The sequence below is a fragment of the Rhipicephalus microplus genome, chromosome 4 (genome assembly GCF_043290135.1).
Source record: "Rhipicephalus microplus isolate Deutch F79 chromosome 4, USDA_Rmic, whole genome shotgun sequence".
NCBI classification, from domain to species: Eukaryota; Metazoa; Arthropoda; class Arachnida; order Ixodida; family Ixodidae; genus Rhipicephalus; species Rhipicephalus microplus.
Genome location: NC_134703.1, coordinates 63,322,710 through 63,349,678, shown reverse-complemented (window position 1 = coordinate 63,349,678; position 26,969 = coordinate 63,322,710). Strand labels below are relative to the sequence as shown.

At 44.9% G+C, this 26,969-nt stretch overlaps 1 protein-coding gene across 1 annotated transcript; it reads left to right on the top strand.

Moving 5' to 3' along the window:
* The first annotated feature begins 120 nt into the window (after positions 1-120).
* On the top strand, positions 121-26,969 carry LOC119172078 (methionyl-tRNA formyltransferase, mitochondrial). Its single transcript, XM_037423057.2, has 9 exons — positions 121-411; positions 1,425-1,482; positions 2,918-3,066; positions 16,790-16,912; positions 19,523-19,625; positions 19,707-19,782; positions 23,618-23,709; positions 26,346-26,513; positions 26,705-26,969. Exons 1-9 carry the CDS (start codon positions 281-283, stop codon positions 26,855-26,857), a joined length of 1,053 nt encoding a protein of 350 aa, XP_037278954.2. The 5' UTR covers positions 121-280; the 3' UTR covers positions 26,858-26,969.

The following is a 26,969-nucleotide window of genomic DNA, read 5'->3' as shown; positions in this document are numbered from 1 at the left end:
TTAAACTATTGTATTAAAATGTGTCAGTATTTTAAGTTTATAAATAATTTATTATGAATCAAAATTTAGTTTTTCTTTGTATGTTCAACGAAACTGGCTGAAACTACATGCCTAGTTTCACTTTTGCTGCTTTTGATGGCGCGACCCATGTGCTAGGGTCCCTAGAATCATACATGTGCTAACTGCTGATATGTGGCTGATATTCGCGGCTTTGGTTCGAAGTAAACGGTGGTGACCTTCGGTTCCAAATAAACGTGTGACGAGTTCGCGCGACTTGTTGATGACATTCGCACGCTTGATTGTTGTAAGAAGGTTCAGCAGCAGCAGCATCGAGAGGAAGTTGTGGAGGGTTATCTTTTACGGGTCGGACAGCTTCTCTTTGAAGTCTCTCCAAACCTTGAACGAAAACAGGTATGCTACCCAATCTGCCGGACCGTGCAAGGCACTGCTACGTGAACGTAAAGCAATACTTTTTGGCAGGCTATTTGGCTCATACTTGAAAAATCGACTTGCTGCGCAAACTCTGTCTCCCCTTTCCTTCAAGTTTGTGCAGCAAGTCGATTTTTCACGCATTACAGCCCCGAGAATGCGCTCAGTATAGTTGGCTAGTACTTGTACCTTCTATCTTGCAAGCGTCTGAACTTAACTTGGTGTTCTTAAAACCGCTAACTGAAAGTGCAGCTAATATTGGCACCATACACTTATAAGCGGGATGCTAGGAAACGTCTGGATAACTGCATTTGAACAAGATGGACTTCACCCACACTTTCCGTACTGCTGTTGTGCTTGTTGTAATGACCACTGGTAACTTACCATGAATAGAAATCTACCATCGACGAGATACGTTCTTACACCCGAACGCCTACTTCGCATTCATGCATTTTACGTGTGCGTGCGTGGAAAACTTTACTTAAAGGCTCTCATAAAGGTCTGAGTATGTACTCACAGTGCACAAACACTGACTTAAGATTGCGACAGTAGACAAGTTCTTTTGAAAACATGACGTGCACCAAGCAGTGCTTGTGATTTTCTACGGTGCTACCAAACTTCTCGAGGAAGTTCCTGAACACACCTTACCCATCCCAAGCTCTTTATCTCAAGCAGGGTAAATATTTACCGTTATTGTGGTTTACGGGAGCCTTAACTGCGTTAATGGCACCAAGATGAGCGTTAAAAATTTCCGCCGCAAAACTTCAAAAGGCTTTTTTCTACAACTAATATTTTTTTAGGCTGCAATCGAACACAGTATGTTCTCTACCTCTTCAACCTCTCAATCCTCTCTATTCAACCTCTCAATTTGGCTCATGTGATCCTAATGTAGCCATCATATGAGCATGTGCATCTGTCGACAGTTTTTTTTTTCTTTCTTTTTAACTGAGAAGTTTGAATTGGGGGTAAAGTTCTTATCACATGCTTTTGTGCAGGCTTAAAAAGACCGACATACCTCAAGTTGTTGACTCAATCAAAGTTGTGTGCCCAAAGGTAAACCTCTATAACTAGCTTACCCTAAAGGAGTAAACTAGTGATCTTTTTGTATAGGCATTGCAATGTCTTTGTTGCTGAACCACTGCATTGAGCACTAATGGATCTTTCGCGCTCATTGACCTGTGAATTTTAATCAATAGTCAAATGTTAGAGGCATTTGTGCACTTGGATACAGTTTTTTTACTTTTATAAATCAGTTACCTTTTCATTCACACATACCACTAACTTTCCTGAACCTTACGCCACAGCCTGCCATGTGATGTACTTAATTTATTAAACTCTGTATTTAATGACGGTCATTGTTTAGTTTGATAATTTAATATACAAACTACTTTTTATATCATTAAAATTACTGAATATTCCAGTCAACAACTAATGTGGGACCAAATGCTGAGGAAGAAACTACAATGTGTCATACAACTCAACGCAAAAACCTCACCTGAGGCATAGCTCTCTTCCTTCATATCAGTAAAATTACATAGCAGAAATTATGCAAGCTACAGGTGCATGGGAAACTTTCAAGTATCCCCTGTACACTATGCTGAAAATACAGTCTGGCATCCAATGGAGTATACTGCATCCAACAGAGTTGTATTCTACCTGAGCGGTGTGTTAGCTGTACCCAAGGTTCATTATAAGTATTTATTTGTTACTTGCATTAACGGGGCCCTACAACATTTTTGAAGTAATGATTAAATGGCTTCATTCAAGCAGCTTATTGCCTCACAATCCAACTCCTTCAGAAATTTTTGGAATCCATCAAGTACAAAGTCGCAGGCATTTTAAGTGCCTTCTATCTTCTTGCCAGCAAGTGCACTTGAAAGCTACACGAAAAGGGGGTGTGACAAGAGGCGAAAAGATGCATTGCTCTGTTTGTGAGGTTGTGAGCATCATTACCTTATGCATTTTATCTCTTTTTTTTTAATTGAATGTGCAGCTTACTTTCAGTGTTGTGGGCATGTGGCAACATCGCATAACCATAATAACTACGCAGTTCACTATTTTCAAATCAGCCAATAGCTGTGAACTTCGGGTACTTTTTGTTTATTGCATGGTCATATGGGTTTATGGCCTTATTCCTTGAGAAAAGAGCAAACGATTGTTAGCCGGCTTTGAATAATAATTGTAAATACCAGGCCGCACGCTGTGCTTTAGTGTTTGGCTTACGTATTCTCTGGGGCCTTGATTACCGAAAGACGGCATTTTTTTTTCCGCGCTGAAAGAGTGTTGCAGGGCCCCTTTAAGGTTTAGTTCATTATGTCGGGTAATTTATTCGATATAGTAAATCATTGTATCAATGTTCGATTGTAACATTCCAGCCGTGTATCACTTTGTCTATTACATCAGTGTTAGGAGATGTTGCAATCTGGTATTTTGTACAGATTATGTTACCTCACTTACTTTTATTAACTTTACACATCGTTATTTTTAGCTCAAGGGCCTAGTTGCGGATTATGCGCTCAAGGAGGACCTTCCAGTGTCGGAGTGGCCTTATGCTGTGCCCAATAACACGTTTGATGTCGGAGTGGTGGTGTCATTTGGCCACTTGATTCCTGCCAGCAGCATCCATGCTTGTAAATAGTGAGTGCCACGTCATTACTCATTGAATATGCGAAGCATATATTGTCAAACATTCGATTATAACTAAATGCAAGAAATAAAAGCAGTTACTGAATAAGTCTGCAGCGAGCGAGAGTAGTGTAAATTGGAACAGTTATGATGAACAATTCAGCGTTGAAGGAGTCACAATTATTGTGCAGAGGCATCATTTGCCTAGTGAACGTGTGGAGCAGAAAACTTTTCTCAATGATTTCCTGTTTGTTAAGAGAGCCATCCTATATGCAGATTTGTTCTCTTTGTTTAGGCAAAGAGAATTATGATTTAATCAGGCTTGCCAAATATACATGTGTCACCTATGTAAAACTATCATGTTCATCTATTTCAGTAGAAAATGCCACTCACATGTAGCTTTGATTTTGACGTTAATTTATTTCATTACTGCAATTTTATAGCACCCTGGACAAGTGAAAGCAGTTGTTTGGCTCAATAAATCAGACATTCAGTAGCAAACATAATTACGTACACTGTGATGACGCGGCATCAAAAAGCATGCAAAGCATGTCGAACAAATAGTACGCTTTATCGATCACAGGACAAAGACTGCAATGTCTTCTTCGTCTGTGCTTTCGGCCAAGGACACTCGCGCTGCTTCGTTGTCACCGCCACTGGCACATGCGCGCGTCATTATTCCCCCTTTGAAAAAAAAACATCGCCCCGATGTTAAACCTTCAAGAAGCAAGGCAAAACCAAAACTGCACCGTTAGTCTATAAAAGTAAGGCTTCATCCGAAGCACGTGGACAATTTCTGGTGAATTTCTGCGGCGCTTCGAACACTGAACGCCGTCCGGAACAACCTCGTAGTTGACGTCACTGATGCATCGCAAAACCTGTAGGGTCTGAAGTACCTTCGCAACAGCTTTTCGGAGAGCTCACGCTGATGAATAGGTGTCCAGACCCACACTTTGTCGCCCACATTGTATGTGACGGTTCTGCGCCGGAGGTTGTAATGTTTGGCATCATCGTCTTGTTGTTTGGTTATTCGCAACCTGGTAAGTTGTCTGGCTTCCTCTGCTCGCTGGGTAAGCACTTTGGAGTCCGTCTCATTAACATCATTTTCATGAGGGAGCATTGCGTCTAACGTCATAACTTCGCGTCCGTAAAGGAGACTGAAGGGTGTCTTCTGAGTGGTTTCCGGACGAGCCGTGTTGTACGCGAACGTGACATAGGGCAATATGTCGTCCCAGTTCTTGTGCTCTCCATCTACGTACATTCTTATCATGTCAGCCAGGGTCTTGTTGAAACGTTCGGTGAGCCCTTTGCTCTGGGGATGATACGCCGTTGTCTTCCTGCGAGCTGTACCACTTAGTCTGAAAATGTTGTCCAAAAGCTTGGCCATGAACGCAGTACCTCTGTCGGTGATGACTGTTGCAGGAGCACCGTGTCTTAAAACGATGGCTTCGATGAAAAATTGCGCCGCTTCAGCTGCCGTTGCGCGTGGCAGAGTGCCTCTCTCCGCATATCGGGTCAGGTAATCTGTGGCGACAATTATTCACCTGTTTCCAGTCGTAGACTTTCCAGTGGTTTTCAGTAATAGACGGAAGGGGCCCATAAAATGTATGTCAATTTGTGGGAACGGTGTCGCTGGCACTCGGACAGGCTGCAGCAGGCTGGCTGGTTTGATGGATGGTAGCTTGCGACGCTGGCAATCTAGACATGCCTGCACGTAAGTTTTGACAACTCCGGCAAGTCTTGGCCAGTAATAGTTTTGCCTTATCCTCGCCAATGTTCTTGCGTAACCCAAGTGACCAGCGGTAGCTTCGTCGTGGCATGCTTGCAGTACCTCACGGCGAAGCAAAGAAGGAATGACGAGCAAGGAGCTGCTGCCGGCGGGTAAAAAGTTCATCTTATAAAGAACGTCATTCCGCAAGCAGTACGACAGCAGCCCTCTAGAAAATAACTTCGGCACGCTATTCGTTCGCCCTTGTAGATAATCTATGAGTGGTAGTATTTCAGGGTCGCCGCGCTGCTGTTGAGAAAAGGCGGCAGTGTCCACAATTCCCAAAAAGGCCGTGTCATCATCCTCATCCGGCGATGCCGTCCCAACAGGAGATCGAGAATGACAGTCGGCATCGGTGTGTCGTTTTCCCGACTTGTAGGTAACAGTTAAGTCAAATTCTTGGAGCCGAAGACTCCAGCGTGCAAGGCGGCCAGATGGATCTTTCAAGTTTATTAACCAACAGAGCGACTAGGGATCACTAATAACGGTGAATGGGCAGCTGTACAGATAAGGACGAAATTACAGGACTGCCCACACCATTGCAAGACATTCTTTCTCCATCATAGTATAGTTAGCTTCTGATCGGGACAGTGTCCTACTGGCGTAGGCGATCACCTTTTCTATGTTGTCCTTCGACTGTAGGAGCACTGCTCCAAGACCCACATTACTAGCGTCTGTATGTAGTATTGTTGGCGCATCTTCATCGAAGTGGGCGAGCACGGACGGTATTTGCATGCGCTGACGAAGCTCGTGAAATGCCTGCTGCTGGTCTTCGCCTTATGTGAAGGGGATATCTTCTCGAATAAGCTGTGTCAATGGCCATGCAATGCGCGAAATATTGGCAATAAACTGCCGGTAATAGGCACAAAGCCCCAAAAACGTTGCACTGATTTTTTGTCTGATGTCGTTGGGAAATTCGCCACGGCGGCAATTTTATCCGGGTCGGGTCGTATCCCTTGGCTGCTTACGACGTGACCGAGGAATTGAAGTTCATGGAAGCCGAAGTAGCCTTTTTCGGGTTTTAGAGTAAGACGAGCCAAGCGTATCACTTCAAAAACTCCTTCAAGTCTTCGTAAGTGTTCCTCGAAAGTCGCCGAAAAGACAATCACGTCGTCGCAGTACACCAAGCAGGTTTTTCACTTAAGTCCCGAGAGAACCGTGTCCATCAGACGCTGGAATGTTGCTGGCACCAAACACAAACCGAAAGGAAGTACTCGAAATTCATAAAGTCCATCGGGCATAACAAAGGCGCTCTTCTCACGATTTCTCTCATCCTCTTCAATTCGCCAGTAGCCGCTTTTCAAGTCCATGGACGAAAAGTAGCGTGCATTTCATAGTCTATCCAATGAATCATCAATACGCGGCAGAGGATAGACGTCTTTCTTTGTGATCTGATTTAGCTTCCGGTAGTCGACGCAGAAATGCAAGCTGCCATCCTTTTTTTTTTTTTTTTTTTGACGAGTACTACTGGTGAGGCCCAAGGACTGTTAGGTGGCTGAATAATACCATCTTCCAGCATCCTTTTCACCTATTTTTGACTTGCTTGACGCTCTTTTGGGGCGATGCGATAAGGATTTTGCCGGATGGGTCTGGCGTCAGAATCCGTGATGATGCGGTGCTTCATCAGTGCCGTTTGACGAACTCTTTATGTGGATGAGAAGCAGCCGTGGAACTTGTTGATCAGCGCCTCGCTCAATGGGAGATAATGTTGGACTAACGTCCACAGATGTCGGTGTAGTGATAGTAGACTCTGCTGCTTCCTCCACTAAATGACAATCTTCTATTTGAGCGAGTTCGTTGAAATAGGCAATATCCGTGCCTTTAACTATGTGTCGGCGCTCTCTGCTGAAATTTGTCAACAAGAGTTCAGCGCATCCGTCAATAACAGTGGCGACAGCCCTGGCAATAGAAATGCAGCTAGTGAATATGATGTTTTCAGCGATGCCAGTATTGTTTTGTAAGATGTCGCAGTGCACGGATACGAGGGAGCAACTTCCTGGCGGCAGTATGACGTCGTCATCGGCAATACGGAAGCGAGGTGGCTGGTGTTCCTCATCAGTAGCAGTGTGCGAGCTTACAGCGAACGTTACGCTTCTGTCGTGGAGGTCAATCACAGCCCCGTATTCACGCAAAAAATCCATTCCCAATATGAGCTGCTTACAGCACCCGTGAAGAATGACGAGGGTGGCGACAAAGGTGCAACCAGCGATGAAAATTTGGGCCGTGCACTTTCCAATCGGGGTCATCAACTGACCTCCTGCAGTTCTTATATTGGGTCCGTGCCATGGCATCTTCACCTTCCTTGGTCTTTCGGCTAGCTGTAGGGTTATTATAGAAAAGTGGGAGCCAGTGTCCACAAGAGCCGTCACTTGGTGGCCGTCAATGTGAAGACGAGGTCAGCGCTGATAACGTCGGTTACGTCGGCAGTTGTCTCATTCGTCGGATTAGTCGTTGCTGTCATCTTCTTCAACATCGGTGGCTTCGAGCTGTCATTTGTCTGCAATTGGGGCTGTTCGGAATTTCGATTATTGGCAACCCCACCCCCCGAGGTCGCTGCGTCTAGTTTCCCCGTCGCAGGCTAGGGGTCCTGCCCCTGGTGACGTCGGCAAAACTGCGACGATTAGGTGAACTGGCCCGCACAGGAGACAGAGAACGTGATCTGGGCATTACTGGATTTTACGGCGGTGTGTTCACAGGAGCGTCGTTGTACATGCATCGATCATCGTACGCAGCGTAATCAGGGTAGCGAGGAAATCTCGAGTACTGAGCGTCCCGACAACGGCCCAGCTTTGCCACAAAGAAAGCGTACCGGTCGACGATCAGCGGTACGCCACAGTTCGGTTTTTCGACGCTGGTATGTAAACGGAGACTCACTGCTGGGCCACGTTGTGGGGCATGTTGGTTATACGTCATTCGTCTTTCCGGAGAAATCGGTGAGGTTGGAAAAGTTGTCGGCGCTGAGAGCGGCTGTGTTTGCAGGGTTGGTGGTGGTCCAGTCATTGGAGTGCGCTGTGCCGAAGGCACGACGATGGGGCGTCGGACTGCATCAACATAAGTAAGATGTTGTCGCACATCACCATAGCCGAATGAAGAGAGCACCTGACGGACCTCATTTCGGACAACATCGGCGACAAAAGACAATGACGGCGTCGGTTCGGTTGCTGGAATTAAACCAAGCTGCCGAAGTTCCTCCCTCAAAATCTCTTGGATGACTTCCCGCAGAGGCCTGTCGTTGTCGGAGAGGCTCGCCGCAGCCGTAACAGGACTACTCACTTGAAAGCTGACTGGGTTCTGCTGGTGGTACCATTGCTGTAGGGCCCGTTCAATAGCGGTGGCTTCTTTCATGAACTCTGCTACTGTTGTTAGTGGACTTCTCACAAGCTCAGCAAACAGTTGCTCCTTCACGCCTCGCATTTCCCGCAGGGGCGTCTGTATAAGTAGGCGTTTGGTGCGTAGCGACATCACAGACCCGAGCTAATGGGGGAGTTTCGACTCCCTCCCACGCCTAGTCGTGCGTGGCTTTGCCTTGTGTGGGAAAAAGGGAATCCTAGGGATTGAGCTGACGCCGGGTGATTGGACCTTTAAAGCCCCCTGGCAGAGGCAACACACCCCTTTGACTCTGGCTTCACGTAGACGGCACGCCTGGGCTGACCCACCCAGGAGAAATCGGCAGTCGCCTTTTCCTATCTCTCTCCCCTACAATTTCGTCTTTATCTCTCTCTTTTAGTCTGTCTACTTATCTCTTCTGTTTACTTCCAATTTTCCTGGCGGCAAGGGTTAACCCTGTGCAAATAGCCTGCCTTGGTCTAGGCGCATTGGGTTATGGCAGTGTTGTACGGCTGACGTCTGCAAGCTTTCAGCACCTGCAAACTTGCAGCATCCCCTTGTTGGGCTCCGTGGTGGGTGGCCGCCATCGCTGCTGAACAAAAATAAGACCGGCATGCATGGAGCATTCCCCCTACTGTCTGATCGTACTGGCCTAAAGCGGGTACGCACCGATGACATAAATTTCTTCAACCAGCCAATAGAAACATTTTCCCACTTCCACGTCATTCACTGTGAAAAAACCGGAAAGCAAGCCAGGACTGTATCTCCTTTCATAGTTGTCAGGTGTCTTACTGAAACTCTCGGGGCTGGATACAAAGTAACCAAAATGGCCAGTGGAGACCTCTTCGAAATTTGGGACAAAGCACAATTTGTAAAGCTATACAGCCTCTCAACGTTTGGTGACATACCAATCACTGTAACACCACACAGATCCATGAACATCACTCGCGGAGTGGTATCTGATGCAGACTTACTTGAACTCACCGAAACTGAACTTTTGGAAGGGTGGAAGAGCCAAAATGTCAATAATGTACAGAGAATTATCATCAGAAGAGATAATAATGAAACACCGATGAAACACTTAATACTCACGTTTGCATCCAGTAAACTACCAGAATCTCTTCAAACAGGGTACACAAAGACATCTATCAAGGCCGTACATTCCGAATCCTCGTCGTTGCTTCCAATGCCAGAGGTATGGCCATGGCTCTAAAACCTATCATGGTCGCCAGACTTGTGCACAATGTGGAGTCCTACGCCACGTGTCTGAGAACTGCAAACAACCGTCACACTGTGTAAACTGCATAGGAAACCATGCCACATATTCACGCTCCTGCACATACTAGAAAAAAGAAATAATTACATTGAAGGTGAAGGAGAACATTTCATTTAAGGAAGCACGGCGAAGAGTCGCACCATTCTATGCACCTACATACCCTGATGCGGTGCGTCAGGGGGCACCGCCACACCAGCCCTCGCCACTCCTTCGGCTCGCGCATACCGAGCCGGCGGCTGTGGCACCTGCCCCCAAGGCGGCTGTAGTCCAGGCTGCACTGCCTATTCCCAAACAGAGACCGGAGACTTCAGAGTCCTCAGGTCTCAAGGCCTCACCTCACCAGGCGAGGCCCAAAATACAAACAGCCCGCAAGAGCGGGGCATCCAGTGCCTCCGAGGAGGCAATAGATACGTCGGTACCCTTGGTGCCGAAAGAGCGGCGTGGCTCCTTGGAGTGCGCCAAGAAAACAAAAAAAGCAGATAACAGGGCGTGGTGACGGCCCTGTTACGTGAACTCAAGCTCCCTGTCTAAACAGCCACTCGCTTTTCGTACACATAGCACTATTTTACATTCACCATGAACACTCAAATTATACAATGTAACGTCAGGGGCCTTCTCAGAAACCTTGAGGACATCCAAGAACTTTTACACGAACACTCACCAAAAGTGCTGTGTGTACAAGAAGCACACCTTAATTCAAAACACAAATTGTCTTCGTAAGTACGTTATTTTCCGGAAGGACCGTGGTGGTGCCATGACATCATCCGGAGGTGTTGCCATCATAGTGAATCAAGGAATAGCATGCACACACTTACAACTTCAAACATCCCTTGAGGCAGTGGCTGTTCGAGCGGTTCTTTTTGATAAACTGATCCCAATCTGCACTATTTACATTCCTCCTAGCTATCAGCTGTGAAAACGTGATTTACACTCTTTAATTGATGAACTTCCGGAGCCTTATGTTCTTCTTGGAGACTTTAATGCGCATAGCAGGCTATGGGTGACTCTCGGTGCGACGCGCGAGGTAGACTGATTGAACAGTTTCTTCTCTCGTCGAGCACGTGTCTCCTAAATCGAAAAGAACCAACCTATTATAATCTCGCTAATAACACCTACTCCTCCATAGACCTGAGCATAGTATCTCCATCTCTTGTGCCTCTACTCCAGTGGAAAGTCGTCAGTAATCTGTACGGAAGTGACCACTTCCCCGTAGTTTTGAGCACAACTACAGCAACTGAGTGTCCACCACGTGTTCCCAAATGGCTGATAAACAGAGCCAACTGGGAACAGTTTTATACCATCGCTCATCTAGATTGGAGTGACATATGTACTTTGAACATTGATGTTGCTGTCGACTGCTTCACAGCGTTTTTGATTGATGCTGCAACAAAATGCATCCCACAAACAAATGGACACCCTGGAAAACGTCGTGTGCCATGGTGGAAGTCTGAATGCCGAAACGCGTGCAAACAGCTAAACAGAGCATGGAGGTTGCTTCAGAAGTCACCGACAGCCGAAAATCTTGACACCTTCAAGAAAATAAAGTCTCAAAGCAGGAGAACGCATCGGCAGGCCAGAAGAGAAAGCTGGCAGAAGTTTTTGTCAGGGATCAATTCATACACACAGGAGGCTAAAGTCTGGAACATGGTCGGTAGGATAGCAGGAAAACAAGTACACACACTTCCACTCGTAAACACTCAGGGTGATACCTTGGAAGATCAGGCAAACTTCTTCGGTGCACACTTCGAACGGGTGTCCAGCTCGTCCTACTATACTGATACTTTCCAAAAATACAGAACAAGAATAGAAAAGCAGAAACTCGAACACAAATGCACTAGATACGAGGCATATACCACTTGAATGTAGGCGAAGAATTGCAAGGTTAGTCTTCTTTTATAAACTATACAACAATGAATCTGGTTTAAATAAAGAATTGTACATTCTGCCACCTCCTCAGCGCTCAGCAAGGTTAAATCATTCAAAAACTGTAAGACCATATGTTCCTAAAAATAACACATTCAAGTACTCCTTTTTTGTAAGAACCATTGAAGACTGGAATTCACTGCCTTCCGACTGCGTGCATGCTCCGACTTCTTCTAGTTTTGACCTCTGTGTTAGGAACCTTATGTAACCCTCTCCTGCTAGGATGGTGAAAAATTGTCTGCAGTATTCCTTAAATAAAAAATAAAAAAATAAAAATATAACCAAGCTTTCAGTCTAGCTGAGCTCCGAACATCTCTAAACTCCTGCAGTACTTATGCCCTAGGTTCTGACCGTGTGGTGTATGAAATGTTAAAAAACCTACCAATCGAAACACGAAAAACCTTACTTTGTTTGTACAATGCTATCTGGTTTTCTGGCACTATCCCTAGGTCCTGGAAAGAGGCTATTACTATTCACATTTTGAAAGAGGGCAAGGACCTTTCTTTAGCTTCAAGTTATAGGCCTATTGCACTTACAAGCTGCCTGTGCAAAGTCTTCGAAAAAATGATAAACTGCCGACTTGTACATTTCCTTGAAACAAACAATTTGCTCGACCCATTTCAGTGTGGGTTCCGTCTGTACCTTGTTCGTATCAAGGCACAGATCAGAGACGCTTTCGTCCATAAACAATATTTTCTCTGTGTTCCTCGATATCGAAAAGGCTTACGATACAACATGGCGTTTTGGAATTCTAAGAGGCCTGTCCCACCTTGGCGTGCGCGGAAGAATGTTCACGTAATCGAAAGTTACCTGTCAAACCGGACATTCCGTGTACGAGTGGGCAGCGTTCTTTCCCAAACATTTGTCCAGGAAACAGGCGTGCCGCAAGGTAGTGTACTTAGCTGCACACTTTTTCTCATCAAAATGAATTCCTTGCGCTTGTCCATCCCTCGCAATATGTTTTATTGTACATATGTCGATGACGTCCAGCTTGGCGTTAGATCTTGCAATCTGGCAATGTGTGAGCGGCAGGTTCAGTTAGGTTTAAACAAGGTCTCCAAATGGGCAGAGGAAAATGGATTCCGACTGAACCCACAAAAAAGCACGTGTGTCTTGTTCTCCCGAAAGAGAGGCATGCACCCAGAACCCGACATTGAACTGAATGGTCAACGTCTGTCTGTTAATGTGGAGCATAAATTCTTAGGCTTAATCTTGGACAACAAGTTGACCTTCGTACCGCACATCAAGTATTTAAAAACAAAATGTTTAAAAGCCATGAATGTTTTAAAAGTGTTGTCACGTACTACGTGGGGTAGTGACAGGCAATGTCTCATGAATCTGTATACAAGCCTTATTCGCACCCGCTTAGATTATGGGGCCGTTGTTTACCAGTCTGCGACTCAAAGTGCTTTGAAGATGCTGGGCCCCGTGCACCATTTGGGCATCCGCCTTTCTACGGGTGCTTATCGCACCAGCCCCGTAGAAAGCCTTTATGTTGAGTCAAATGAGTGGTCGCTTCATCTGCAGAGAACTTACATGTCCTTTGTTTATTTCCTTAAGGTGAAAGCAGACAAGAGCACCCCTCATACTCTACTATTAATGATTTGTCGAGCTCCATTCTGCTTCAAAACAGGCCTTCGATGAGGCAGCCCTTCTCAGTTCGCATGAAGGGTCTAGCTGAGGAAACTGGAGTGTCACTTGATCACAGTTTAATGGCTCCTGTAGCATACCTGCCACCATGGCAGTGGTAGACTATAGACTGCTATGTGTCTTTTCTAGAAGTTACAAAACATGCGCCTATTGCCCACATCCGAACATACTTCCTTGAACTTCAACACAAATACACAAGTCCTGTGTTCTTTAAAGATGCCTCCAAGTCTAACTTCTCTGTGTCCTACGCTGCTGTCGGCCCATCCTTTTTGGATGCTGGCCCTCTGCATCCAGGCACAAGTATCTTCACAGCGGAAGCTTATGCGATACTTGTGGCGGCTAAACACATCAAACAATTACAAATACAAAAAGCAGCAATTTATACCAACTCCCTCAGTGTGGTAACGGCTCTGCAAACCCTTAAAAAAACAAAAAAACCCTGTCCTCATCTCACTTTACTCCATTTTATGCACACTCTACACACTCAAACAACATGTTGTAGTGTGCTGGGTGCCAGAGCACCGTGAGATCCAAGGCAACGTGATGGCAGATTAGCTTGCTGCATTCGTCCAACAAAAGCACTGCCACTACACCCATATCAATCCCGGCCCTTATCTTGAGCCGTCTCTCAAACGAAACCTCAGGGACTACTGGCAGAGCAAGTGGGATAGACACACACAAAACAAACTACACATTATTAAGCCACACCTTGGCCATTGGCTGCCAGTATCAAAATCGAGTCATACAGAGGTAATACTAATGAGGCTCAGGATAGGACACACATACACGACACACACATACCTTTGTCCGGTGGCAATCCACCATTGTGTGACAAATGTGGTGAAGCATTAACAGTTCTTCACATGTTAATCCAGTGCTAACAGTTAGAAACTCTTAGAAGACAACACTTTCCATTACCCTATCGACAACATATACCTTTACACCCTGCGATGTTCGTCGGTAGGGAACCGCTTTTTAGTCATAAATCATTGTTAGCGTTTTTAAAAGAAATTCATAGTTTTCATATCATATACCCGGGCATTCCGTAGCATGATTTCTGCAGAGAGGTTTTCGCTGCGGTGGCTACACAACAAAGCACTTGCCTCACGGCCCTTGGACGCAAGGGTATGAACGAGTTAGGCACTTGTGCTAATGCCATACATGTCCACCCTCGTTTTTTATTATCACCAAGTTTTGTCATCTATTCACACCACACACACCTTTCACGTTATGGTCATGATTTTATTACTTGTATGTTTTTACCCGCCTTATCACGAGGAATTTTATGGCCCTTATACAGCCGCTTATCACAATCATTGTCCATATTTTTAGTAAGATGAACTGGCGCTCTTTGGCCGTGAAATGGCCCTTGCGCCACAAAACATCAAACATCATCATCATCATCAACAACGCCTCGCAATAAATATCGCAGCTTCCTGTCTTGCGACATCTCAGGATCTGCCCTGCCGAAAAGACGGGTCATGTCCTCGGCGATGTTGGGACTCCGGGTCCTGCCGGTCTCGTTTTCGGTAGCTGGCCCCGTCACAGGATCCATCGTCCGACAATTCAGCGAGAAGAAGCGCCCGAACGAACAACAGAGATTTATTTACATGTGGAGAAGTGATGAACTGATCCAAAGAGAGAAGAGTGAGAGTGATACAAAACGTCTTCGGCATTTTATAGCGCCGCGTTGTTGACACTGGGCGCCATGTCCGCATCGTCAGCCAATACGGTGTCCCCGGCACCTCGGCCACGAGGGAGGGGGAAACACCTCTCACAACACATGGAGTGGCACAACCTAACACGATGTCCATATATGGTCACGGCGCCCTAAAATGTTGCCAAACATGGTCACGAACGCACAGCAGATTCCGGAGTTCTCCCGGCGAGAGGAGGAGCCTGAATGGGGAGGTGGGGGTGGACGACCCCGTCGGTCAAGAACCGGTTCTTCCCCAAACTCTTCTTGCTTGGTTCCCTAGGGCCGGTCGTAACAGCGAACATAGCAACGCTCTCATTTATTTTTGAAATCGAACTTCCAAAAGGCGTAGCGCATTTTCATTTCTGTTGAGACTGGTAAAGGTGTCAACTAGCTGGTTGCGGAAGTCGTCCCACGTAGCCAAGCTTCTTTCCCTGTTGATTTACCACATCTCGGCATTGTCTTTCAGGTAGAAGTACACATTCGCAAGCTTGTCTTCTGGGGTGGCCCACTGGTTGTAGTTCGCACAGCGTTCGAACTGGTCCAGCCAGTCTTAGGCGTCTTCATAAGTCTCGCCATGAAAACAATCAGGAATCATGGGATTCTATAGTGTCATGTGCACTGGAGCTGCAGTGGCTATGGTGGTTGAAGGAGGCAAGCGATTGCTGGCAGTTTCTCGCAAGGGATTGAGCTCAGGAGCCAGACCTAGCAGATGGCGACTGAAATGGTGGACTGGTGTTTCAACGCATGGTAGCGGTTCCGGGCTCGAATGTCGGGTCCGCGAAGGGGTGCCAAGCACGAAGACTACCCAGCACATCCACCAGTGTGAGGACACAAGATCAGCGAGCACACAAAGCACCTCAAACAAATATGCTTTATCGATCACAGGACAAAGACTGCAATGTCTTCTTCGTCTCTGCCCTCGGCCAAGGACACTCGCGCTGCTTCGTTGTCACCGCCACTGGCACATACGCGCGTCAATATGTAACAAATAATCTAAACAGGAATCCTCTACCTCATTTTAAGATAGACTCTACACAACCTCTTTTTTAACTTAGTTTGTATCTGAGCAAAGTTATCTGACAAAAGCTGTATATCTATATACAGTATGAAATACTATCTGAGAGTCTTAATGAGAACTAAGAGACAATGATGCCAAGAGAAGTATAGGGGATATAATTATAAGTACTTGTAACGTAAATATCAAGAAAGAAAAGTGGATGAAAAGATAACTTGCTGCTGGCAGGGATCGAACCTGCGACCTTTGAATAATGCGTCCAATGCTCCACCAACTTAACTACAGTGGTGGTCGTCATTGTTCACATTACGGAGTATTATGTACACTTATATCTGGGAGTGTTAATCAGTGCTGCCACTAGCCATGGCGGCGAATACGAGACACTCTGCCGGCTGGCGTCACGACCGTCGCTGTACCTTAGGTGGTAGAGCATCGGATGCATTACTCAAGTGTCACAGGTTCGATCCCTGCCAGCACCAGGTACACTCAAACATCATTGTAACAAAGTTGCATATTATAGCAAAATATGTTCGTTATATCCGAAAATTCTTTATAAAGATATATTCCTAACACTATATCTATTGAAAGAAAATTTTTGAATCTATTTGCCATAACCCCTATTTCGTTACATTTGAGTTCTTTGTGCCCCGCTGCGGTGGTCTAGTGGCTAAGGTACTCGGCTGCTGACCTGCAGGTCGTGGGATCAAATCCCGGCTGCGGCGGCTGCACTTCCGGTGGAGGCGGAAATGTTGTAGGCCCGTGTGCTCAGATTTGGGTGCACGTTAAAGAACCCCAGGTAGTTGAAATTTCCGGAGCCCTCCACTACGGCGTCTCTCATAACCATATGGTGGTTTTGGGATGTTAAACCCCACATATCAATTGAGTTCTTTGTATTGAGGTTTGAGTGTAATCTCTTCATTCACTTTTATTGCTTCGCATTTACACTACACTTACTGCTAAAAACATCCCTTAGAAAAACTAGCCCTTAAATTTGTGCATCTTTTCTTTATTTAAGAGTATGTATTTCAGAAGCAGTAGAGTTTGCTTAGTGTGAACTTTCTGTTTTCCCAAATGCAGTGGGATGATCAATGTCCACCCAAGTCTGCTACCAAGATGGCGTGGAGCCGCGCCTCTGGTTCACACACTTCTTGCCGGCGACACCGAGTCTGGCATCTCAGTGATCACAGTAGCACCAAAGAGGTACAAAAAGTGCTTATTGTGCGTGCAGCACTGATTAATGAGAGGTTCAAAACTTTTTTGTTGCCGTTTCTAAAGCTCTAACCACTGATTTTGATGTGTAAATGTCTCGCCGACACTATAGTTTCTCTTGCTGTAGTCACTGTGAACTGACCGCGCATGTTTGTTCACTCATAGCCTACTGCCGAGTTTGGACACTTGTGCAAACTACTAACAGGTAAGCTCCTACATTTTTTTTTTTTTCGACAGCCACCAAACAAGTTCCCCAATTGGCACAATAGATTGCGGCGATCGCATTTTCCGAATATTACAGCACTGCGTAGCCCCTCCATTTCGAAAAAATAATTTCCGCGCATCTTTCCTTCTGACCAATCCCCCTCGTACGCCCAGTGATGCAAATGTGCCCATGGGCAAACTGACGCATCGCTGAGCTCATGGATACGTCCTTTGCCTTGGCCCTGCGGTGATGCAGTTGTGGCCCTACAGTGTGCCTTTTCACTTTCCTGTGATGCCTTCTGCCGTTTCGTAGAGCCAGTGACTACCAGGAGAAGTGGTATTGCCAGAATGAAAGCCTCTGAGATAAAGAGGCGTCTCGCGACTTACCACTTGGAGAAGGATGCTCTTCGCACCGTTCCGCTATTGCATGTGCTCACGTGGGGGAAGCTCTGCTCGGTTGTTAGCTGTGCGATGATGACGTATCGCTGATGTCACATCAAGTTTTCAAAGTAGGTGGAGAAAGGTGGTGAGGCCGCGCGAAAATTTGAAACCAGTTGAAACGAATGTTCTAACGCCTGTAACTTTCTTGCTATAGTACGTATTTGCAAAATTCTTGCGGCAGCATGTTCACATAGCAAAAAAGCGCATATTTCTCTTCTTTACAATTTTTGGACCTCAGGGCTGTTTACTGTTATTGCAATAACGTTAAAGACCTTATTGAGTGAAAATTTCGGAGTCAATTGGTGTTGGCGTCATTGGCTGCAAGAGAAAAATTGAAATAGGTGCGTGTGAATAAATAATAAAAATCGTCTTCAGTCCTAGCAGCATGTGAACTTAAGCGTCCTGTGTGGCAGTCAGGTGTTTTACTACAAAGCCATGCTAGTACTTCAAACTGCTTCATGAAAAAAAAAAAACTATAAGGGCGTCATGTAGTGTGAGGAGTCCCATTAACGCATGTAATATTGCATGGCAGAAGCTCAGAATATCACCGAGCGTCATACCATGTGAATTGAGCAATGAGTGGATGATTTAAAGAGGCACTCATTTCAAAGCACTCAGACAAAACATATCATCTTCAGCAATAGCATCAACAAAGATGGGCAGCCTTACTAACACATTATGGGTACTTTGCTGATTCGCAGTATGATGAATTAGGGTGAAATGTGCGCATCGCAACTTCACTTCCTATGGCCAACGTTACGAAGACAGATGTTCCTTCCCCCGTGGCAAGGTTGAGGTGCCCACTGAAAAGGGGGGCATAGCATGTGAATAAGACAACTGTGAACGGAGCCCAATCACACTGTATCATTTTACTCTTGAACGTAAAGCCCAAGCATCGTCAAATATTGTTTGAAGCGAAGCTCCTTAGGCCCACATGTCACCAGCACTGGCGAAGCTCCTTGTGCCAGGCAAGTTAGCCAAGCAATACAACAGGTGCGTGCTCCCATGAGCAGGAGGGCACAAGTCGCAGGAGATGGCTCGTGCTGCGCCGCCCGCGCAGCACACTCGCTTACTTAGTCGTTCCCGCCACTTAGCACAGCAAATGCCCTCTCCACTTGCCGCCCACCCTACCGCCTTCATAAAAGCCAGCACCGAGATCAGGCACCTAGTCGTTTGCGTCCCATTTCTAAGGAGCTTCGCTCATCAGTTGTATTCATACATTGAACGACTGCTAGTTTTATTGTAGTTGACATTTATTTTGCTATCGTGCATTGATAAGGTAATGGATGCTTTAATGTGTTACAAAAAAATGGTATTTGTCACAATACAGTTTATTATAGAATGTCTTCATTTAAGAGAAGGAGTGGAACTTCTTCTTCAATCTTCTTTTTCAATGAGTATGTTAGTGTGAACTTACAAGGTTGTAAAAAAAATTTGAAAAGTATTCACAGTTTTTCAAAAAATGCTTTGTGAATCAAAGGATGAATGTAGAAAAATTAATGCCATGGAACATGAGACGACGGCAAAAATGAAGGCCAGTCCATAAAGATGCTAAATTGGCACTAGCCACAGTTTTAGATGGACCCGATGCTTCCAGAATTGTTCAGTTCACTCCTCAGGAGTTGACTGCAATGTTGGTGGAAGTGGCATAATATTTTCTTCTCTCGCCTGTTTCCCCTTTTAATTTCATCAAGAAATACTGCTGTCTGTGCAAAGCTCGAGCTGCACCCCACATCGGCCTCTTTCATCATTCTTTCCTCTTTCCCTTTTGAAGTAGCCACCCATGCTTAGTCTGGTCAGCCTCACTGCCTTTCCTCTCATAATCTTTCTTTCACTCATTTGTTAATCAGCACCAAAGAACGTTGGTCTATTCGTATCATGCTGTCCTTATTCTTAATCTTATGTGCTTGCACAGACGTGCCATAGTATTGGTGTCCTTTTCTATTCTTTAACCAGATTCGACACGGGCAAGATAGTGATGCAAAGGACAGTCGCTGTGCCTCAAGGAATCCACCTTGTCGAGTACACCAGCATGATGGCCAAGCTTGGTGCCAACCTGGTAGGCAGTGTAGACTTGCGTGGCTTACTTCAGTAAGCTGAACAAGGAAAAACTATTTCATTTGTTTCATTTCTTTCTTAGCTGTTGCAGTGCCTTCAAGATCTTCCAGTGTTACTGTCTACAGCTCAGGATCAAGGCTCAGAGGGAGTGACCAGAGGTACTCTTTATCATTTAAAACTATATTTTTTACATTGTGATATAATAATTGAGCGAACGCTAGGATATTCGCCATAAACTACAAACACTTCCCTTGAAGCATTGTCATATTGGTGGTAGCTTGAAGTATGGAATGTCACTGTAATAGGAAGTTATGTCTGTGCGCTCATGCACAAGTGAATCATATAGGACTGCGGTCGTACAGAGCAGGGAGGCCTCTTAAATGAAATAGAATAAAGTGGCCCTTGTGCAAAAGGAGCCCAGAACAAGTTGACGTGGTGGAGAAAAAGCACGCAACTGTGTCATGTTGACAAGTCTCTTCAAGTTAGTGTTTTAGAACAATTTTTTTTACTCGTCTCAGAAGTTCTGTAGGGTGCCCCGGCTGACTCTAGCCAGTGTTTTAAAATATGCCAAAGCACTTCATGACGGTGCGACCAGATGCACGTCGCTGACCATTCTATCAAGCACGCTGTCCTATATTGCTGTTATGATCGAGAAATGTCGCGTGTCATAGATAGAAAGTTCTTATCGTAATCGGCACTTACCGTATTTACTCGATTCTACCGCGCCCTCGATTGTAACGCGCACCCGATTTCCACCGCGAAAAAAAAAAAAAAACGTAAGACATCGATTGCAACGCGCACCCATTTTTTTTTTTTTTGCTGGCCCGCACGATCACACCACTCGAAAAAACGATTCCTTTCGGGATTGTCTTCCATTTAAATATGAGGTACGGGCGAAGCTTGTGCCCATCTGACGTGTAACAGAGCATTGCCGTCACTGTAGTTTTACCGTGGACCGATGTCAGCACGCGAACTTGCTTCGCCCCCTTCTCGACAGTTGTGGTGCCAGGCATGTCGAAGTAAAGAGGCGTCTGATCGGCATTCCAGATTTGCCCAAGCAGGTAGCCGTTGTTGCGCCGCAAGTTTAGGACGAACCTCTGAAAACTGTAAAGCTTTTCATCGTACTTCTCCGCAAAAGTTTTCGCATATGCATGTTCCCCTTCGGAGGGAAGAGCCTTTCCTCTTCATATAGTTAATTAGCCAGCACCTGCTCGCTTTAAACAGGCTCCGCATTAGACTTTTTTCTAAGACTAATTGCATAGCCCGCACTTGGAGCAGTTCTGTCATGGGCCGCTGTGCCGCTCGCTCCTCAAGCACATACTCGCGGAGCAGCTCTTCAATTTGCGGAAACCGACCCTGCTGTGGTTCACTGAAGCCTTTGCGTGAAGCTTTGCTGTCGACAATCTTCTGCTTTTGTTTCCGCCGGTCCCGCACGCACGTTTCGAGAAGGACCGCGATGCGGCCCGATTTCCGTCCGTTTCTGCACACGCGACGACTTTTCTTTTAAAAGCGGCATCGTGGTGCACTCGAGTTTTTGTAGTCGGCCCTTCCACGTCGTCGATGCTAATGCACTACTAGATGACGAACTCCTCAGCACACGTACGAAGTGTCGCACATGGTAAACACACAGGCAGAAATAGCCGACGCACCATGCCACGGAGGAAGCCTCCGTGCACCATGCCGACGCACGTAGGGGGCGGCCATCTTGGATTTGCGATGGCAATAGATTGACCGTAATTTTTTTGTTCGTACTCGATTCTAACGCGCATGCGATTTATGAACTCGCTTAACCGGAAAAAAGGTGCGCGTTAGATTCGAGTAATTACGGTACTATCTTTGCCCTCTTGTTCATCATTTCCTCCCTTCTATCTCTTCTGCTTCACATCCGGAACCCGGGCACTGATTTGTTTGATGAAGTGCACAATAACTCTGATGAGCAAGAGAAGGAGTACAGAGAGAGAGAAATAGAGAAAGTGAGAGATGGGGAAATGTAGGGATGGAGAGAAATCCTTGGTAAGGTGGTACTCAAACCTGCATCCCTCCAATACAAAGGCAAGCGCCGTAACCACTTTGTGATTCAGGCGCACCAGCAGAGCATAGCATAGCCTTGTATAGTGTAGTATAGCAAAGAGGCGGGAAAGGAAAGTGAGGGGGACAGCAGGTGTGAGGATAAAATGGAGTGAGGAGGGCGTGAGAATGAGGACAGAAAAAAAGAAAAAGAAAAAAGGCAATAAAGAGTGAAAAAGATAGGTGAGACAACAGCCATAGAGAAAGGGCAAAAAACACGCAGACAAGAGGGTTTTTTTTTTTTTCCAAGAGAGCAACAATGACCATGTATTATATAGTACAGCAAGGGGCGGGAAAGATAGAGGTTAACAATTAGAAGCCTGGCCATGTCAGGGTCGGTTAGGTGCCCACCGGCTCTGCCGAGACACAACCTCTGCGACACACAGAGTGCAAGCCGCACTGATTCTTTTTGTGTGTTCTACTTAATTGCATAGTTTGTTAATATGTAGAATTAACTAATACAGAAACAACACTGGGCGAAAAATTCGAACAAAAAGTTGTATACTGGTTTACACAATGTCTGATTGAGAATCATTTATGTTTCTATTTATTTACTTTAGTAGTGTTTGTCTGCTTCATGCACATGTCCTATGGATGCAGGAAAATTTGCAAAATGAGTGCTTGTAAACCTTGATAGCAGTAATCTCTACGTTCTGCCTGCAAGCACTAGTATTTGGCCATGTGTCCTAGCACTTAAGTGTAAACAGGACAGCATACATGCTTGATAATTTAATATACCTGGTACGCTACTTCATATATTAAAGAGAGCTTTGAGAGGGGGGTAAGGTGGGGGTGCTGTGTGGTGACAGACCTGCTGCTAGTCGCCGCACAAGTGATAATTAGTGTGTCTGATTTACACTGTCATCAACCATGGCAAAGGGAGCATTTTGTTTATATACGCAGAATTTTCGGGAGCACTACTACATGGGGCACTAGCGGGCATGTTATGTGGTATTTGTATCTTGAAGGCATGTGACCTAGATCGGAAAACATAAATATTTAATTGATACAAAGTTACATGCTCTCTGATCTTGTATTTCGCTAACCTATCTACAACTTTCTAGCATGAATATCTCTGCCCAGTTTTATTGATTTAGGAGTGTAGTACTCAAGGCTGCCTAATTAGGCAATCAAGCAGAACAAAAAGTATAGAGTCTTACCCCTTGCAATAGCAAACAACATGTATTTGATGACCTCGTCATAAAGTGCATCGACGTATTTTGAAACTCTGGCTAGAGTTAGTTTGTACACCCTGTATAGTGCTACTCATTGTGAGGGCTGTGCTTCAGCATTGAAGATAGCCGAGAAAGCTGCCGTGATTGTCAAAATCTTGCCCTGGTTTGCACTTAAATGACTATCCTTTGCATCCCCATATTTAACACCATAGAGAACTTGAATGGCATTCGGGAAAGCTGCTACATATTACCTTACTTGAGGCTCTCTGAGGCTTGTTAGTATGTTTTTCTTAATGTTCAGGAGGTCCTGAATCCTCACTTAACACAAGAAACAGAAGAGAGTGAGAAATTAACATTTATTTCATAAGAGTGTTCCGTGCGATGCCCGGTATCACCCTATGGCGGGAGGATGATACCAAACAGAAGTTGAAATTAAAACATCACTTGTATTTAATGCTTTTGAGATCCCATGCATTTTAGGAATCGATTTCATGTGAAACACTCAATGAGTAGCTAGCTGCTTATGCCACATTTTTTTCGCTGAGCCTAAAGAAGATGAAAATGGATTTCGCTTTCATGTTGTCTTTCCCAAATACATAAAACAGTGTGATCTTGGTGTCGCTTCCAGGACCTGTAGTAGCAGCAAAGGAACCTTTTCTGCATTTTCGAGCGCTCTTTCTACCCCAATCGGAAGCACATACAGCATAGTAGGTTCTAGTGCCTTTTGTCATGGCACACTTGTTTGTTCCAGCCTCCAAGATTTCATCATCAATGGGTGCTGTGCGCTGGGCTCAGCACACAGCAGAGTACATCGACAGATTGTACAGGGCTGTTGGAAACTTTGTAAGTGTATGTTTTGCTATCTTCCTGCATTGTTATAAGTTGTGCAGGGCTCACAGATTAAAATGTCAGTCAATTAGTTCACATTCTTTCATATTAACTGTCTTCTTTTTGTCTTCTATTAGCACAATAACTCGCACACTTCCAACATCATGTGCATTATGTGTAGTAGCCAGATTCACAGTGACACGACGGAGTCATCTCAAGCAAGTGTGCAAACATGTTGTTAGAATCTTGATGTGTTTAAATCACTCAGTAATGTACACATCTTCTGGGATGGCAACACATAATTTTTTTGTATTAAAGGCATACCTGTATACCAAGGTGGTAATTGGGGCACATTGGTGGTCCATTTTTATGAGTGGTAAAAGCACACTGGAGACTGGAAGTAGCGCTGTATGTATGCATCTATGTTCTTTCGTTGTGTGATCGTCTTCAGTGCACCTTTGCCTTGAATAAAAAAAGCTAGGGGTGTGCAAATAGTCTAAATTTGAATATTTATAAATAGTGGAATTTAACTCTGTGAGCTTGCCAAAGTCAAATACAGTCAATGTCTAATTAGAAATGGCTCCTTCAAATTTTTAATATGCTTCACCTTATTATATGCTTACATTGCGGTAAAGTTGCCTTTTAGGCTTTGATATGGTCGAAAATTATTGTCTTGAAAAAATGCAGGTTCCAACATGGAGATGATGAATGTGGCGGAGGAAGGGGCTGAGTTAGCTGTTTGGACCTAGAATTCAGGCAGGAAGTCTAGAAAATTGGACGCCAAACATTTTTAGCATCCAATATTACAGATGCTTATTTTATTGAGGTCTGCGAGCCAGATTTGAAACTCCAGACTTGAAGGAAGCACACCCTTGTCTGTCCCATCAGTTGGGCTTCCGCAGAAGTTGAAAGAGGCGGAGAGGCTGAAGAAACAGCATTTTCGCCTTTCACGTGTAAAGTGTTGTCACCAACACTCACTTTGGTTGCACTGAATTTTCTGCATAAATTTGATTCAGCATTAGCATTGCCTGATTCTGGATGAGACAACTATAAAACACCACCCTGCTAGAGCTTCATCATGTTGCAAAGAGAAACACTTCACATCGCCATCTCATAAGAATATTCTTAGGAATACTCCTCAACTTTTTTCTGTGATTTAGATTCGTACTAATATAAAACCTTGTTAATTCAAAGTCACTGGGGCCTCGAGAATGCTTCGAATTAAGCAGGTTTTCGAATTAACAGAACATATAGGAAGCGGGATGCAAGGAACGTAGAACTATTCAAAGTAAACAGTGCTCGTCATTTGCTGTGCCGGCTAGCTAGTGGCTCCAAAGGTCATGTTTTTCAGAAATACCTGGTCTTTATTTTGCCGTGAACATGGAGGAACGATGGGCCTTGCAGTTTTCACAAAAAAAAAAAAAAAAACGTCGTGATCGACTAAAATGTGCGCCTGTAGAAAACAAGACATCTTCACTGCAATACAGTAATGACATGCGGGCAGCATGTTGCTTGCTCCTCGCTTCGTCAGCATGTCATGGTGCAACCATTCGCATATTCTTTCTATTATAATTAAGAATTTAATAATGGCCAGTATGACGAAGCTCACGATGTGTTTTGGCTGGAAAAGATGATCTTTGAAACTTTTGAACTTACTTTTCGAAGTAGGTGTTGCTGGAGAGAACTCCACCAGCACTGCAAAGAGGTGAATTGCTGGAGCAACTGGCAATCGGACGTTCGCATACATTGCGATTTCTGCTAAACTGTCTTTTTTATATAATTTCTTTACAATCCCAGGAAGAATGGGCAAACCATGAACGGCTGACGTTGCGAGAAACACGATAAGCTGCCCTCGTGTCACCACTGTGTTGCAGTCAAGCACAACTCGTTTTCTACAGGTGCACGTTTTGGTTGACCATGATGCCGTTTTTCCTTTCTTTTTTATTATGTTTTTTTGCGCTGGAGGTAGCGAGGCTTGGGTGCTTCAGCTGCCACTCGTCAGTGTCGATACGTTGCATTCCCTTGTGACTATGAATAGCCGTCGTCTCATGGATTCGTGGCGAAGTCGGGATCTGAAACTGGCACATGGCACCCAAAGTTTTCCAATTAACCGGACTGCTTCCAGCCGCCCCTTCAAGTTATCCACTCACTCTTACATCGCATAATACAGGACCGCAGAAATCCTTCAAATTAAGCGGGATTTCGAAATAACCGACTTTGAATTAAGGAGGTTTTACTGTATTCAAAAATATTATAGAAATATGTGAGAAATATTCAAAAATTATTCGATTTGCACTCGCACTTCGCTACTCGAGTTCACCTCACGCTGATAATTTTGCTATTTGCAGAGCTACAAGAAAGGCATAGCTGTGCTTGAAAGTCAGGCGATGCACTAACATCATGGCCCCTATACGGAATTTCTTAAGCAGAAATGCATATCATTTCAAAGAATAGCAGACTTCTGCTTGAAACTTAGCAGTCCTCTTTTGACAGCGGTTCGTCATTGTTTTTCAGATGCAGGATTTAAAGATGGGCAGCACATGTTTTTATCTTTGTGATGAGCATTAGCACTAGTTTCTGCGTTAATGTATTACAACCGCAGAAGCTTTGCTAGCACTGTTCGAATCTTCCTTCCTCATTTACACTGGCAGACGACACTGACCACCTCTTGGCATGGCTGCCGAGTTAAACTGTTTGACATGGTGCCTCCAGAACAGCTTGCCACTGCCAAACTAGAACAGCTTGTGAAAACCGAAAATGTGAAGCCTGGTCACTGCTACTATCATGCCAAGCGCAAGATACTGTGCATCAAGTGCAAGGTAAGAAATTCAGGGGACACCGATTCTCTTTCAAAGTGAAAGCTTGCTTTGGTTTAGCAAGATATTCAGTTTGCATTGTAATAATCATTCTTTTGCATCCCAATATTCTTCCCAACATATTTTACAGGTGTGGAGAAGCAGCTAAGTCATAAAAAAATGCTGTGGCTAATTTTTATTTCTCGCCTTTCCAGGAAGGATGGGTAGCGTTCTCAGCCATCACTGTAAAAGGACACAAGAGAATGACAGCTACGGATTTCAGCTGTGGTTTCCTTGGTAAAGTGCCTGAACATGAACGGTACTTCTCGGATGAGAACAAAGTGTGGGAGGCAGCAGTGAACACGTGACCATTTGTTGCAAGTTCAGCCTATAATGATTTAGCGACGTTAAAACTAGTACTTTGTGTGCCTTGTGATTACATTGGGCATTATGGGCATCAGTAAAGTCTATGAATTTTTA